The sequence below is a fragment of the Strix uralensis genome, chromosome 20 (assembly GCF_047716275.1).
Source record: "Strix uralensis isolate ZFMK-TIS-50842 chromosome 20, bStrUra1, whole genome shotgun sequence".
NCBI lineage: Eukaryota > Metazoa > Chordata > Aves > Strigiformes > Strigidae > Strix > Strix uralensis.
In genome coordinates this window covers 2,085,497-2,099,644 of record NC_133991.1, presented here as the reverse complement: position 1 = coordinate 2,099,644, position 14,148 = coordinate 2,085,497, and the positions used below count along the sequence as shown (strand labels likewise).

The 14,148-nt window shown below is 66.5% G+C and overlaps 1 protein-coding gene across 5 annotated transcripts; it reads right to left on the bottom strand.

Annotated features, from left to right (window-relative positions):
• Positions 1-4,121: 4,121 nt before the first annotated feature.
• On the bottom strand, positions 4,122-13,940 carry LIMK1 (LIM domain kinase 1). 5 transcript variants are annotated; one of them, XM_074890010.1, is made up of 16 exons: positions 13,798-13,936; positions 11,690-11,786; positions 9,766-9,904; positions 9,287-9,396; positions 9,006-9,197; positions 8,191-8,296; positions 7,920-8,104; positions 7,659-7,842; positions 7,444-7,530; positions 7,071-7,202; positions 6,905-6,964; positions 6,171-6,236; positions 5,917-6,073; positions 5,738-5,793; positions 5,481-5,638; positions 4,122-5,376 (listed from the first exon to the last, which is right to left on the bottom strand). In XM_074890010.1, the coding sequence occupies exons 1-16, from the start codon at positions 13,853-13,855 to the stop codon at positions 5,223-5,225; spliced, it is 1,941 nt and encodes a 646-aa protein (XP_074746111.1). In that variant the 5' UTR covers positions 13,856-13,936; the 3' UTR covers positions 4,122-5,222. The 5 variants fall into 5 exon arrangements, with proteins under 5 accessions (XP_074746111.1, XP_074746113.1, XP_074746108.1 ...); XM_074890012.1 differs by having other exon boundaries at positions 11,141-11,786; positions 13,798-13,886; XM_074890007.1 differs by having other exon boundaries at positions 5,481-5,793; positions 13,798-13,940.
• Positions 13,941-14,148: the final 208 nt, after the last annotated feature.

The following is a 14,148-nucleotide window of genomic DNA, read 5'->3' as shown; positions in this document are numbered from 1 at the left end:
CAGTCTCCAAGCTGGGGCTAAACTAATTTCTCCCAGCTCAGAGAGGATGAGCCACATCATGCACCCTAGAGTGTCCCCCCCCCCGAGATCTGCCCAGCCATCCTGAGTCCAGGTGGGCTGAGGGTCTGTGCTCGGGGTGGCACCCCAAAAGCCTGGGGTTTGATTCCTGCCTTTTGCCTTCTGTCCCTTGATCTGAGCCTGGAAGGGCTGCCTGTGCCTGGGTCGCTCCCTGGAGGGCAACCAATAGCCCCCAAACACATGTGCTGGGGTCCCCCAAATTCTAAATCCACATGCCAGGGTCTTCCAGCCCCCTAAACCCACGCACTGGGGTCTTCCCAAGCCCTAAACCCCCACGCCAGGGTCTCCCAGCCCCCAAAGCCATGCACCAGGGTCACCCCATCCTTGCTCCAGGCCTCCCAGGCTGTCTCTCTCTCGTCAGCTCCAGTCCCTGGTCAGGGTAGGGGGGCACCTGGGGGCTGTCAGGGGCCATGCTCCCCTGTGCCCAGCCAGTGCCAGCCCCTCGGAGGGGGACAGGGTGAGCTCCATGGGATGGTGGCACAGCAGTGGGGACAGTCACAGCCATCCAAACCCGCAAGCCCAGGAGGTCCCACCCTTAGCCCTGGCCACACAGGCCTCCTGCCTGCCCCACCACACCCCAGCTGAGCCCTTCCACAACTCATCACATGTCACCAGCTCCAGCAAACCACTTGCAAAAGGTTCACCAGCCAGTGCTGCCCACCTCCAGTTCCAGACTTGGGCACCTGGTGGCACGGGGAATTGGGAGCGCCCCAGTGTCACCCAGACCTCCCACCCCATAGCCACAGCCCATCACTTACTTCCTCCTCTGGAGCCTTGACCAGGAAGGGGTTTGCATCGGAGCCGGTGGAGGACGGCAACAGGACTGAGGAGAAACAAGTTTTCCCATCAGGAGCAGCTGAGGTTTTCCAGGGCCCCTCGCTAAGCCCTGGCTGTGCCTCCCCAGGTCCTTGTGTCCCACCCAGGACCACCAGCTGGGTCAGGGATGGGACCCACATGTCCCCGGTTGGCAGGGAGGGGCAGGGACGGGTGGGCGATCAGGGAAGGCAGCAATACTGCAGCAAAGCACGGGAGAGCCATAGCCCCGGTGCTGTGTTTAAAGATGCTGTGTTTACGTAGACCCTACAAAAACCACCGGTAAGCGAGGCGGCAACGTGGGGCCCACTGGATTTCCCTGCCTGGCTTTGCCCAACTACCGGATGTTGGCATGCAAGCATCAGCCTGGCTGTGGGGGGACAGGGAGCTGGAGCAACGGCCCCTTCTTCCCATCCCCACACCCAGGACCCCCATCCCACACACCCCGGCAAGAGGGGAAACTGAGGCAGGCAGGTACCGACCTGCCAGCATTGGCCTTGGCACCCTGCGGGGGTTTCTGGGGTCTGGATTCACCCTGTGGAGCCACCAGGTCCCAGTGACCTGGTGACATGTGCGACACAAGGAGGTGGCTCCTGTCCCAGCCCAGGCTGCTGGGCGGGAACATGGGGCTGTGATAGTGACACCTCTGCCCAAATCACAGAAGGAGGGCTCGAGCTGCTCCTGGGCTGTGCAAAGTCCCCAGTCCTGAGCTGGAGGGATGGATGCTGTGTCCAGGGGACAAAGGGTGGCTCTGGCAATGGTGCCAACCATGACAGACCCTGCAGAGCCAGGCACTGGGTGTAGGATGGTGGATCAGGGGAGTGTAGGACAGGAGAGATCTCAGGACATCCCCAGTCCAGCCTCTGGCTCAAGGAAGGGATGGGCAGAGCCACAGAAACGCTGGTGGAAAGGGCTCCAGAGGTCCCCACTGCCACCAGGAGATCCTCCAGTGTGGGCAAGCCTTCCTGCGGCCAAGGATGGGGACCTGTCCCTGCATCCCTCTGGAGCTGCATGTCCTGGTCAGACCCCAGTGACCCCTCTCCAGCTCCCCATGTCCCTGGTGGGATCCCAGCAACCCTTCTCCAGCTCTGGACATCCCTACGGAGCTGGGTGCCCCAGCACCTCCTCTCTTTGCCCACCTCAAGCCTCGTGAGGACCCCCCTGCCTGTCACCCTCTGCCTGCAGGCAGCTGCTGTCCCCAGGGGAGGGTCCCCGCAGCACCAGTGCCCACCCTGCTGAGATGCTGGGGGAAGCCGTGCTCTCCCTCCCACCCGATCCCCCAAACTTACCCATGAATATGATAAACCTTGTGACATGTCCCCATCATCATGGCCAGAGCTGGAGCTCTCGGTCTGAGCCTCATGCAGGATGGTGGGGGAGGCTCTGCTGAGCGGCACCAGCTTGGCCATGTCCTTGCCAGAGCCACCACTGCCTTTGGCCACCACCCTGGTGGCACCTGGCTGCTGGCCCACCCATGGGGACATGGGACATGGGGACATCTGTCTCCCCACCTGCAGCAAGGGCCACCACGCCAAGCTGGGGCTGAACTTGGGCAGAGCCCTGCCAGGGATGTCCCTGGGAACCACCTCGGGTGGGGACAGAGCAGGCCCCTGGAGGGGACAGGAGGCATGGGGGGGCAGCTCTCAAGTGGCCTACGGCTTGGTCTGGGTGTCCTTCTCCCTCCTGGGAGGCGACAGGTGGGGGGGACAGCCAGGTGCTGGGAGCGGGGCCGCTGAGCCCCTCACACTGGCGTCAGGCCTTATTGAGGCGGGCTGCAGGGGCGAGGAGCCCTGCCAGGCTGCCACTGGCTGGGCAGGGGGCTAGTGAGGGGCCGGGTGCCACACATGCCAGTAGCCGGATTCGGGCAGAGGGTGCTGCACATCTCGGGGCTGGGGGGGGTTGGGTGGGTGACGGCTGTGGTGCGGGGCCACCCGGGCTGTGCTGGGGCCACGTCCCTGCCTGATGGGGGGGGCTCCCGGATGGTGGGATGAGTCACTGGTCACAGGGGTGACAAAGTGGCCACCACTTTGGCCCTGTCACAGCCAGCTGCTGGCTCTCCCCCGGCTCTCCCCCTGCCTGGCCCCAAGTGGCCCGGTGGCAGTGGCCACACCAGGCACATCCAGCTGGGCAAAGGGCTGTCGGGGGCTTGGGGGTTCTCTTGGGACTGGGGGCTCCTGCTGCTGGCTGGGGGTCCCCTGGGGTCCTGTTCTTCCATGGTGGCAGGGGGTCGAGGACCACAGTTTCCCAGGGGTGGCGGCCACAGCAGGTTCCCCCACCACGCCGATGTTCCTGGGGAGCGATGGTGTCCGGCTCCTGTTGCACTGTGATGGCACCGAGGGTGCTGCGATGGCACCATGACGCTGGCAGAGTGTTTGCCTCTGTCCCTTCACCAGGGTGACATGGGACAGGCAGTCAAAGGAGCCACTCACAGGGAGGGGACAAAGCTGCCAGCACCTCCCCAATTCCCCGCGGTCCTTCCCACACCGAGGCTGAGCATCTCCGGGGCAATAAACCATGAGGTTTTCCTTGGGGGGGGTCGTCCAGCCTGGATCCCAGGACCCCTTTGGGCTGCGCTGTCTCCTCCCCTCCTCACCCAGCTGCAGCATCCCTGGGGACATCCTCAGGGACATCCCCTGGTCCCTTGCCCATCACCCCCCCATGAGCTCCTTGGGGTCCAGGTCTTTTCCAGCCAAGGCTCAAACTCCCCCCAAGGATGGAGATCCCCCACCTTGGGGACCTTAATTTGGGTTAGGAAGGTGACGAGGACAGGACATCATGGGACGGCCATGGGCCACCACAGTGTAAGGCACAGGCCACCTCGCTGGTCCCTGGCGTTGGTTTGACACTGAAGGCAAAGCTGCTCCACGGCGCACAGGGTTCTGCAGCTCCGTAACCCGCCTGTCACCACCGTGGGCTCTGTCATCGTGTGTGGTGACAGCGGGCACGACCAGGCAAGGGAGGGGCCACGGGGCTTGCGGGGGGCCTGGCCAGGCAGCGCAGACAGAGAAGCGCATCAGCCCCAGGGCTGGGGTGGGGGGACCCACGATGGGGTGGGAACAGCACCAAGTGGGCCACAGCGCTGCCACTGCAGGGGTGACCGAGCCAGAGGATGCCTCCAAGGCCGGTACCACCGCACCACCCCGAGCGGAGGGACCGTCCCCTCCTGCCTCAGTTTCCCCAAGAGCTCCCAGCCCCCCCAGGGGAGGCGAGCGATTCCCAAGCAGGCCGGGCAGCGAGCAGGGAAGGATTTATTGACTCACGGCTCGGGGTACATCACAGTTTGAGCTCCCTTCCCACCTCCAGAGAGGACATCGCCTTGGACTTCCCGGGCAAAAGTGCGCGGAGAGGCTTCACAGTTTCATCCCTTCGGGAAAGCAGAACCGAGGCAGTGACAAATGGCAAACGCTACGTTGTATGAAAAAATAATACAAACTCTTCTCTTTAAATATCTTACAGAAAAATGAACCTGAATAAAGAGCATGAAAAGCACCGCATGGCGCAACCCCCCCCCAACCACCCCTAGTCAAGGGGACCAAGACGAGCCGCATCCCCGCATCCCCCTGGACCACCCGTCATCGTCCCCAGGGATGTGTGGTCACAGGGCACGGGCAGCAGGGACGTGGGGGTGGCAGGGACCACTATGTGCCTGTCCCCACGCCACGGGGGTGTCACCCCTCCCCTCCATGGACCCTTCCCACGGCCAGGGGTGCCGGCAGCCCCCTGAGCCCAGGGTGCCGGTAGAAGCAGCGTGAGAGGGTCCAGCTGAGGACAAGGGCGTTGCTACGAGGCTGCCCCGGGACTCGCGCTCCCCCAGGGGGGGCGGGGGCAGTGTACCCCCCCCACCCCCCAAAAGGAACCGGGGTGTCCCTCCTGTGTCGCAGTGCAAGTTCACGGAAAGCCAAGGCACCACCGCGAGGCCGCGGCTCTGTACGGGGGAGCCCACGGGGCTCGTGCAGGTGCAGCGGCCGCGCAGCCCCCGGGCGTGCAAAGGCGAAGCGAGCCGGGGTGGGGGGGGACGGGGGGACATGGGGACACGGGGACTGTCCCTGCAGTGCGGCCGGCTGGGCTTGTCCTGGGGGTAAGAGCTACGGCGTGGGGGGGGGATTCACAGGGGCCGTGCAGCCCCAGGGAGAGCCAGCTCCCAGGGACAGTGCGGGCAGCGGTGCGGGCAGCAGCGTGGGCAGCCCGTGCAGAGGAGACAGGGTGGGGGGACTCATCCGGGGAGCCCCAGGGATCCAGCCCCGGGGGTGGTGGCAGCTGGAGAAGATGCTGGCGGCAGGTGCAGCTCCTTCTCCCGCGGCTTCAGAAGGGGTGAGGTGGGATGGGGGGGTCTATCGGGGGGGCGCGGGCAGCCCGCCCTCAGCCCGCCGGTGCGTCTCCCCGAAGGCTCGGTCCAGCTGCTCCAGTTGGGAGCTCAGCGGCAGGTGGATCTCCAGGTGCATGCGGAGGGTTTCCAGCCACTGCTCCAGCTTGCTGAAGGACGGCCTGAGCGAGAAGGGGGGACACATAGCAGCTCCGCTGGCCCCATGTCATTCCCCCCACCACCACCAGCCCCCTGGGGAAGGAGGGGGGGTGTCCCAACCACTCACCGCTTCTCAGGGTCCAGGTCGCAGCAGCAGACGGCGATGGGGAAGAAGCTTGGGGGGCAGGTGGGGGGGCAGTAGCGGTCCAGGAAGCCCCTGACGTTGAGGCCGAAGTCAGTGGTGCGGGGCAGGTAGTCGGGGTCAGCGCTCACCCGGCCGATGATCTGGGGGAGAGTGGGAGGGATGAGCGGGCTCAGCCCCAAGGGAGGACCCCAACCCCAAGAGGGGACCCCAAACACAATGAGGACCCCAACGGTACTTGCCTCGCACAGGACAATGCCAAAGGAGAAGATGTCCACCTTCTCATCATAGCTCCTCCCTGCGGGGAGAGATGGGTCAGGCCATGCCACACATTCTGTCCCTGCCCCACCAAGTGTCCACTGCTTGGGGACAGAGCCCTGACTGGCCACATCCCCCCTCCCAGCACCATGGCCAGGCTCACCATTGATCATCTCTGGGGCCATCCAGTATGGGTTCCCCACCACCGTGTACCGCTTCTTGCGGTCTGGTTTCTTCAGGTTCTTGAGATGTTCAGGTTGGTTCTTCTCATCCACCATCAGCCGTGCCAGCCCAAAATCGGCCACCACCACGCTCTTGTTCTGGGTGGATAGAGAGAGGTGAGGCATGGGGGGAACCACGCAGGGGGCTGGGACCCCCACCCAGGCTGGGGGAGGACACCACTGAGGCGGGACTCACCTCCCGCACGAGGCAGTTGTGAGAGTTGAGGTCACGGTGGATGATGTTCATGGAGTGGAGGTAGGCCTGGGGGAAGGACAGGCTGAGTGCAGGGGGCACCCCCACCCCACGGTCCCCCACCCACCAGCACCCAGAATGACAGAATCATCAAGCCTGGAAAAGCCCTTGAAGCTCCTCCAGCCCCACCATGAACCTCACACTGACCGTTCCCAACTCCACCAGATCCCTCAGCGCTGGGTGAACCCGACTCTTAAATACCTCCAGGGATGGGGACTCCCCCCCTGCCCTGGGCAGCCCATTCCAACGCCCAACAACCCCTTCTGCAAAGAAATACTTCCTAAGAGCCAGTCTGACCCTGCCCTGGCGCAGCTTGAGGCCATTCCCTCTTGGCCTGGCGCTGGTTCCTTGGCTCAAGAGACTCATCCCCCCTCTCTGCACCCTCCTTTCAGGGAGTTGGAGAGGGCCATGAGGTCTCCCCTCAGCCTCCTCTTCTCCAGACTAAACCCCCCCAGTTCCCTCAGCCGCTCCCCATCAGACCTGTGCTCCAGACCCTGCACCAGCTCCGTTGCCCTTCTCTGGACACGCTCGAGTCATTCAATGGCCTTTTTGGAGTGAGGGGCCCAAAACTGAACACAGTCATCGAGGGGCGGCCTCACCAGCACTGAGTCCAGGGGTAAGATCCCTTCCCTGTCCATCCAACCCATCCCACCCGTCCATCTCCTGGTGGCACCCACCATGCCAGCAGCGATGTCCTTGGCGAAGCTGACCCGCTGGCTCCAGGGGTAGTGGCTGTCCTGAGGGCAGGAGGGGGGATTCGCCAGAGAAGAGAAAAGAGAGGGGTGCCCCTGCCCCACCAGGGCTGTGTGGTGGTGAGGGGCCAACCTGCCCCCCAATGCTCACCATGCTCTTGATGAGGCCCCTCAAGGTGCCCCCCTTGATGTACTCCGTGATGAAGTTGAGCCTCTTCTCCTTGTACAGCACCCCGATGAACTTCAGCACATTGGGGTGCTCCAGGCAGCGCATCACCTTCACCTGCAGGACCCCCCCGTGCCTGTGACACCCCCAGGCACTCAGCACCCACCCGGACAGACCTGCTGCTCATGTACTCTCCATTGAACAGGCAGGGCTGCCTGCACCCCGTGGTGCCTGGCCACCCCGTGGTCCAGGTGTCGTGCCCAGCATCCCGTGTCAGGCTGGGGGACAGGATTTGACAGCCCCACCCCTCGTTTTTCCCCACCCCAAACCAGGGGGATTAAAGAAAGGGGACACTCACCTCTTTGAGGAAGGTCCTCTGTGTCTCCTCGTCGAAGCGGATCAGCTCCTTCATGACCATCACCTCGCCCGTCTCCCGATGAGTCACCTGGCAGGAGCACAGGGACTGAGCCACCAGCTCCCCGCTACCACCCCACCCCAGGGAAGACAACACCCCCCTCCATCCCAGGGCGCTGAGACCCTCACGCTCTTGACACCTGTGACTCGCAGCCCCACCTTGATGGCCTGGCCGAAGCAGCCCTTGCCCAGCACCTCGCCGTGGATCAGGTCGGAGGGGCGGAAGATGCGATGGGCGCGGGAGACGACGCGTAACGACTCGGAGCGACCGATGTCCTTGCGCTGGGATGCGGGTGAGCCCACCGAGCCAGAGCCCGGAGACTTGTCCGTGCTGCAGCTCCTCCTGCGGGACAGACGGACAGAGGGGTCAAGCCCAAGGAGGGACCCCGATGGGAGAGGCAGGCGAGCTGGTGGCCTTACGTGACAGTCCGCTGACGCATGGTGCCGGGCTCCCCGCAGGGCGGGGGGGCTGGGGAGCGCAGGGGGCTGCACGGGGCAGGCAGGGGGCTGCAGGCAAGCCCTGACTCGCGGGCAAGGGGCTCGTGGGGGTCGTGCTCGATGGTCAGCTGGAGCAGGCGGCTGGTCTCCTGGATCAGCAGGTCGATCTGGGGGCAGAAAATGATGGTAGGGGTGGTTTGGGGGGCAACCCAAGGAGGGGGGCTGGCTCGGGGTTAGTCCAGGGGGAGCGTACCTCATCCAGAGGGACGTGGCCGATGGGGGTGCCATTGATCTCCAGGATGCGATCACCCACGTGGATGGAGTTCTTCATGTCGGGGCTGATGCAGTCTGGATCCACCCTGCAGGGCCGGCAGGCAGCGGGGTCAGCACCCCAGCCCTGGCACCACCACGGGTGGGGATGTGCTGGGGCACCGCCCACGAGCCAGCCCCAGCCAATGGGGACAGGCTGTCACGTCACCCACGCGTCACCCCTGAGATGGGGACATGCCGTCACGGTACCCACGAGTCACCCCCCATGAGATGGGGACATGCAGGCGAGCTGCCCACGGGTGTCCCCCGCTAGCTGGGGACAGGCAGGCAAGCTGCCCACGAGTCACACCTGTTGGATGGGGACACCCTTGCCTGATGGGGACATGCTGTCATGGTACCCACAAGTCACCCCTCTGGGAAGGGGACACGCAGTCACAGGAGTTACCCTGCTCGATGGGGACACGCAGGCACGTTGCCCACGAGTCACTCCTGGATGGGGACATGCTGGCACAGTACCCATGAGCCATCCCATGCAGATGGGGACACGCCAGCCCGGTACCCACAGCCCACCCTGGCAGATGGGGCAACACCAGCATGTCACCCCCAAGCCACCCCGATGGCCAGGGACAATCCCCACTGACATGCCACCACGGTCCCCACTGGCCACCCCTTGCCAATGGGGACACCCAGGCCCAATCTCTCACCCTCCCACCCCAAAAAGTCTCTGTGGGGTGGATCCCACCAGCAGAAAGGGGTGTGGGATGCCCCCAGCCCCGGGGAGAGGGGACACAGACGCACTCTCGGACACGGACGGTGCAGGGGTGCTCGGTGCCGCAGCCCTGGTCGATGGAGACGGAGAAGCCGCGTTTGCCGTCGGAGCAGGCGGGGATGGAGACGAGCGTGACGGTGTGAGGGATGCGGGAAGCCGGTGAATCCGGCAGGATCTGCTCGATGACCGGCGTCACCACCATCTGGTAGTAGCAGTGCCCGCTGTGGGGCCGAGAGGAGGCAGGTGGGTGGGGGGGTGCCAGGGGACACATATGTGTGTGTGTGTGTCCCCCACCCCGGCTGGGACGTACCAGTAGAGCTTGGAGCGCTCCACCAGCGCGTAGGTGTCCCCGTCCCCGATGAACGTGCGGCAGTTGAGGCAGCTGAAGCACTCGGGGTGGTATTTCTGCTCCCCAGCCACCTGCAGGCAGATGCCATCAGCCCTGGGGATCCAGGCGTCCGGGGCACCGGGCGTGGGCGCTGGGAGCACCCACGGGTGCACCAGAGCCAAAGGAAGGGCAGGCTGAGCCATGGCGTGGGGGGGGGGACGGTCATGCCACCGGGCTGGGGATGGCTGCAGGGACATCTCCCCACCACCCTGAGCCTCCCCCTGGCATCCTCCAGCCCCAACACAGGGGCAACACCCCACCCAGGCTCCCCCTGAAATGCAGAGGACCCCCCTGCCACCCCCCCAGAGCTCAACCTGTGCTGGGGAGACCCCCTCCCCACCTCACCCCCTTTCCAGGGAGTTCAGCCCCCGGGACCACCCCCCCCCCCGCCCTGCACTCACCATGACCAGCCCCTTGGTGATCTGCTCGGAGCAGCCGTGGCAGAGCTCCCCGAAACGCGCCCAGTAATCTTTCTTGCAGTAGAGACGCCCATCCTTCTCATAGTACTGGTGGGACAGGGAGGCCCCACACTCACAGCACCTGCGGCAGGGGACGGGGACCCGCTTGTCACCGCGTCCCCACCGTCACCCTGTCCCCATCGTCACCCCAGGGTGCGGCCAGTGCCCAGCCACCCCTCAACTCTGGGCAAGCTGCTTCCCCTGTTTCCTACCCTGCTGCAGGGCCACCACATCCACGTGTCACCATCCCCAGGGTGGCAGCAAGTGGCTCCGGGGGTGCCAGCACAGGCTGGCGGCGTGGGGACGCGTGGGGACATCGGGGTGGAGGAGAGGGCAGGGGACACGTGGCAGGGACAGGCATGGGGAGGGAGGTGCCACGGCCGTGCCAGCCTGGTCATGGACACCCAGAGGGATGCGCCGGCTGGGTGACAGACACACCACCCTGGCACAGACGGACAGAGGGACGCGCCAGCGCGGTCCCAGACACAGAGGGACGTGCCACCCTGGTGACGGCCGTGCCAGCTTTGGGGGTGCAACACCCTGGGTGCTGCAAACAGGGTGCAGGGGGAGGCACCTGCAGTGCGGGGTGCAGGGAGCTGCGCCAGGACTGCGAGATGGGGGGGCGCAGGGGGATGGGGGGGCGCAGGGGGATGGGGGGGGATGGGGGGGCACAGGGGGAGGGGGGGACGGAGGTGAATTTTGGGGGTGCAGGGAGGTGCTGGGCAATGGGGTGCTGCAGGGGGGTGCTGCAGGGGGGTGCCGCAGTCTCCTCCCCCCCCCGCCCCGCCGTGGGCGCGCGCAGGTGGAACACCAACCAGGCGTGACGTCACGGCGCGGAATTTCCCCACCCCATGACGTCACCGCGCGAGGACTCCGCCGCCCCATTGCGCAGCCCGAAGCCACCCTCGGGGTTGGAGAGGGGGGGTGTCGGTGGCGGCCCCGCCCCCTTAACTTAACCCCTGCCTGCCCACGCCGCCTCGACGGGGCGGCCACATCCCTCCTCCTCCCACGCGTGACTGGGCTGGGGCCCACGGCTGCGAGCGGGGAGCGGGGGGAAATGAAAGGGAGGAAGAAGAGGAGGAGGAGGAGGAGGGGGAGGAAGGCTTTTGCACCAGCGAGCGCAGGGCTGCCGGAAGTCGGTCTCCCGTGGGGGGGGGCCCGGATCCAGCTGCGGCCCCCGCAGTGGTTTTGTTGGGGCTGACGGCCCAGGGTGGGTGGGGAGCCGAGCACGGGGAGGGGGGGGGGACACGGACAGACACAGGCAGAGCACCCCGGGGTGCGGGGGGTGCAGGGTCCAGCCCGACCCACTCCCACTCACTTGGCTCCGGCGCTCAGGACATGGCTCTTCCTCAGCACCGCCGCCAGCATCCTCCACGGGACTGGGGGGACCACCCGGGTCCCCCGTCGCTCTCAGCACCCCAAGTCCCACCGGTCCCCCACCAGGTCCCGGCTACCCCTTGAGCCCCCTGCCCTGCGATCTTCCTCCTCCTCCTCCTCCTCGGTGGCTCCCACCGCTCGGGCGGCCGGGAGGGCGCGAGTGAAAGAGGAAACAGGGAGGGAGGGAGCCGGGTGACATCAGCCCCGCGCGCCCCGTCACCGTCACTGGGCAGGAAGGGACAGCGGGGTACAGGCAGCAGAGCCCTCTGCCAGGCTCAGCATCACCAGGTGAGCCCTGCCTGCACCCCGCTGCCTGCACCGCCCCACGGGCACCAGGACACGCAGCCACGCTCCCGCGAGCATCCGGGTGCATGCGACGGCCTCGCATGTGTCCACGCCACGGCTGGAACGGGGAGGGGGGGGGGTCTGCTGTCCCCGCGGAGCATCCCGGTGTCCCCGATGCCATCCCGGCCGGACCGCGGGCTCCTACCGGAAGCAGTCGGCGTGCCAGTCAGCGCCCAGCGCCTGCAGGTACTGCCCATCGTAGATGCCCTGCCCGCAGCTCGCACACACCGGCAGGTCGGTCCCTGGACGGAGGCGGGGGACACAAGGGGGACAGGGCTGTCACCCTGCCAGCCAGCCCCAGCCCCCCCGCCGCAGCACCCAGGATTAAGTCCCTCTGTCCCGGGTGATGAATTCCACACCCCCCCTCCCGCCAGCTCCCACTCATCGATCCCGTAACAGGGACAAGGTCGTGGCGTTGATGTCCCCAGGGTTGGGGACAGGGCAGGGGCTCAGCGCAGTGGTGCCAGCCGGGGCCCGCGTTGTGCCAGGCCACCTCCAGAGCCCCTGTCCCCTGGGAAAACTGCCGTGACCGTGTCTGCCCACATCATCGGGGGGGTGCTGGGTGCCCACAGGGGTGAGGGGGACACACAGGGAGGCTGGGGTGCATGGGGGGGCGGGCAAGGGGGTAGCTTTGGGGACCCAGGGGTGTCCCACTGAGGTGCTGGAGGGGCTGCAGGTTTCAGCCAGCACAGGGGTGATGGTGGGGGGGGTGGAGGGGATGGGGACACAGCAGGGTGCTGAGCAGCAGGATGGATGTTTGGGGTACACAGAGATGTGAGGGACAGAGGGGGGCCAGGCGCTTGCAGCTGGGGGGGCAGGAGGGGCGGGATGGGGGCACACGCTGAGCTGCAGGATGGGTGCGGGAGGGATGATGGGGAGGGTGAAGGGACAGAGCATGCAGGGGGGTGCAGGCAGGGCTGTGGGCTGGGCAGGGGTGCAGGGAGGGATGGAGGGGTGCAGGGAGGGATGCCGGCTGGATTTGAGGTGGAGGGGGAGATTTTGGGGTACAGGGTGATGCAGGCTGGAAGGGGAGTGCAGGGGGGGCTGCAGGGGGAATGTAAGGGTGCAGGATGGGTGCAGGGAGGGACGCAGCAATGCAGGATGGGTGCACAAAGTGCAGGGGGGGTGAAGGGGTGCATGATGGGGGCAGGGGGTGCAGAGGGGATGCAGGGGGGATGAAGGGGGCAGGATGGAAGGGGTGTAAAGGAGGAATGTCCAGTGGGACATAAAGTACATGGGGGAGCACAGAGGGGTGCAGGATGGGTGCTGGGGGATGCAGGGTGCATGGGGGGGACACAGAGGGGTGCAGGACGGGTGCTGGGGGATGCAAGGTGGGGGGGGTACAGAGGGGTGCAGGATGGGTGCTGGGGGATGCAGGGTGCGTAGGGGGGCACAGAGGGGTGCAGGACAGGTGCTGGGGGATTCAGGGTGCGTGGGGGGACACAAGGGTGCAGGATGGGTGCTGGGGGATGCACAGTGCATAAGGGGCACAGAGGGGTGCAGAGTGGGTGCTGGACGGGTGACTGCAGGATGGAAGGGGGTGCGGGTGCACAGAGGGGGTGCAGGGGGAAATGTGGAGGTGCAGGGGGGGAGGTGAGGGATGCAGGGAGGCTGCAGAGGTACTGGGGGTGCAGAGTGGATGGGAGGCACATTAGGGATGTGGGGGTGCAGGGAAGGAGGCAGGACGGGTATAGGGGGTGTGGGGGGATATTAGGGTGCAGGGAGGGAGGTGCAGGGTGTTTGTGGGGTGCAGGGAGGGATGCAGGCTGGAGGGGGATTTGGGGTGCAGGCTGGATGGGGTGCAGGAGGGGGACATGGGGTGTGCAGGGGGAGGTGTGGGAGTGTGGGGGGTGCAGAAGTGGGATGTGGGGGTGCAGGGAGGGATGCAGGCTGGAAGGGGAATGCAGGGGGGGGATGTGGGGGTACGGGGAGGATTCAGGCTGGAAGAAGGATGCATGGGGGGATGCAGGGGGTGACGTGGGCTGGATGAGGGGTGCAGGGGGCGATGCTGGCTGGATGTGGGATACAGGGGGGCATATTGGGGGGTGCAGAGGAGGATGTAGGGGTGCAGGGGGCCTGCGGGGAGGATGCAGTCTGCATGAGGGGCGCAAGGGGGGATGCGCGGGTACAGGGGGGAAGCGGGGGGGCTGCAGGCTGCCTGGGGGGGTATCGCGGGGCCCCAGCGGCGGCGGAAGCGCTGAGTCAGACGGGGACGGGGGTGGTCCGGGGGAGGGAGGGGGGGGAGTCACGCACCTTCGTCCTCTCCCATAGGCTCGTCCCTCCAGGTGCAGCACAGCAGCATCAACCTCATGCAGCCGCGCTGCCCGGCGCCGTGCCAGGCCAGGCCCTGCCCTCTCCCTCCTTCCCTCCCTCGTTCGCCCGCCCCCTCGCCCCGGTCCCGGCCCCGGCCCCGGCCCCGGCCCTGCCGCTGCGGCTCCGGCGGGCGGGCGGGGACGGCCGGGCGCGAGCACGGCGCCGGCGCGGCCGCCGGGGGCGGGGCGGGGCCATGGGCGGGGCATGGGGGGCGCGGGGGCGGGGGCAGAGCCAGGGGGCGTGGCCTTGTGCGGGGGGGCGTGGTCACGAGGGCCGGGGCGGGCCCGCGGG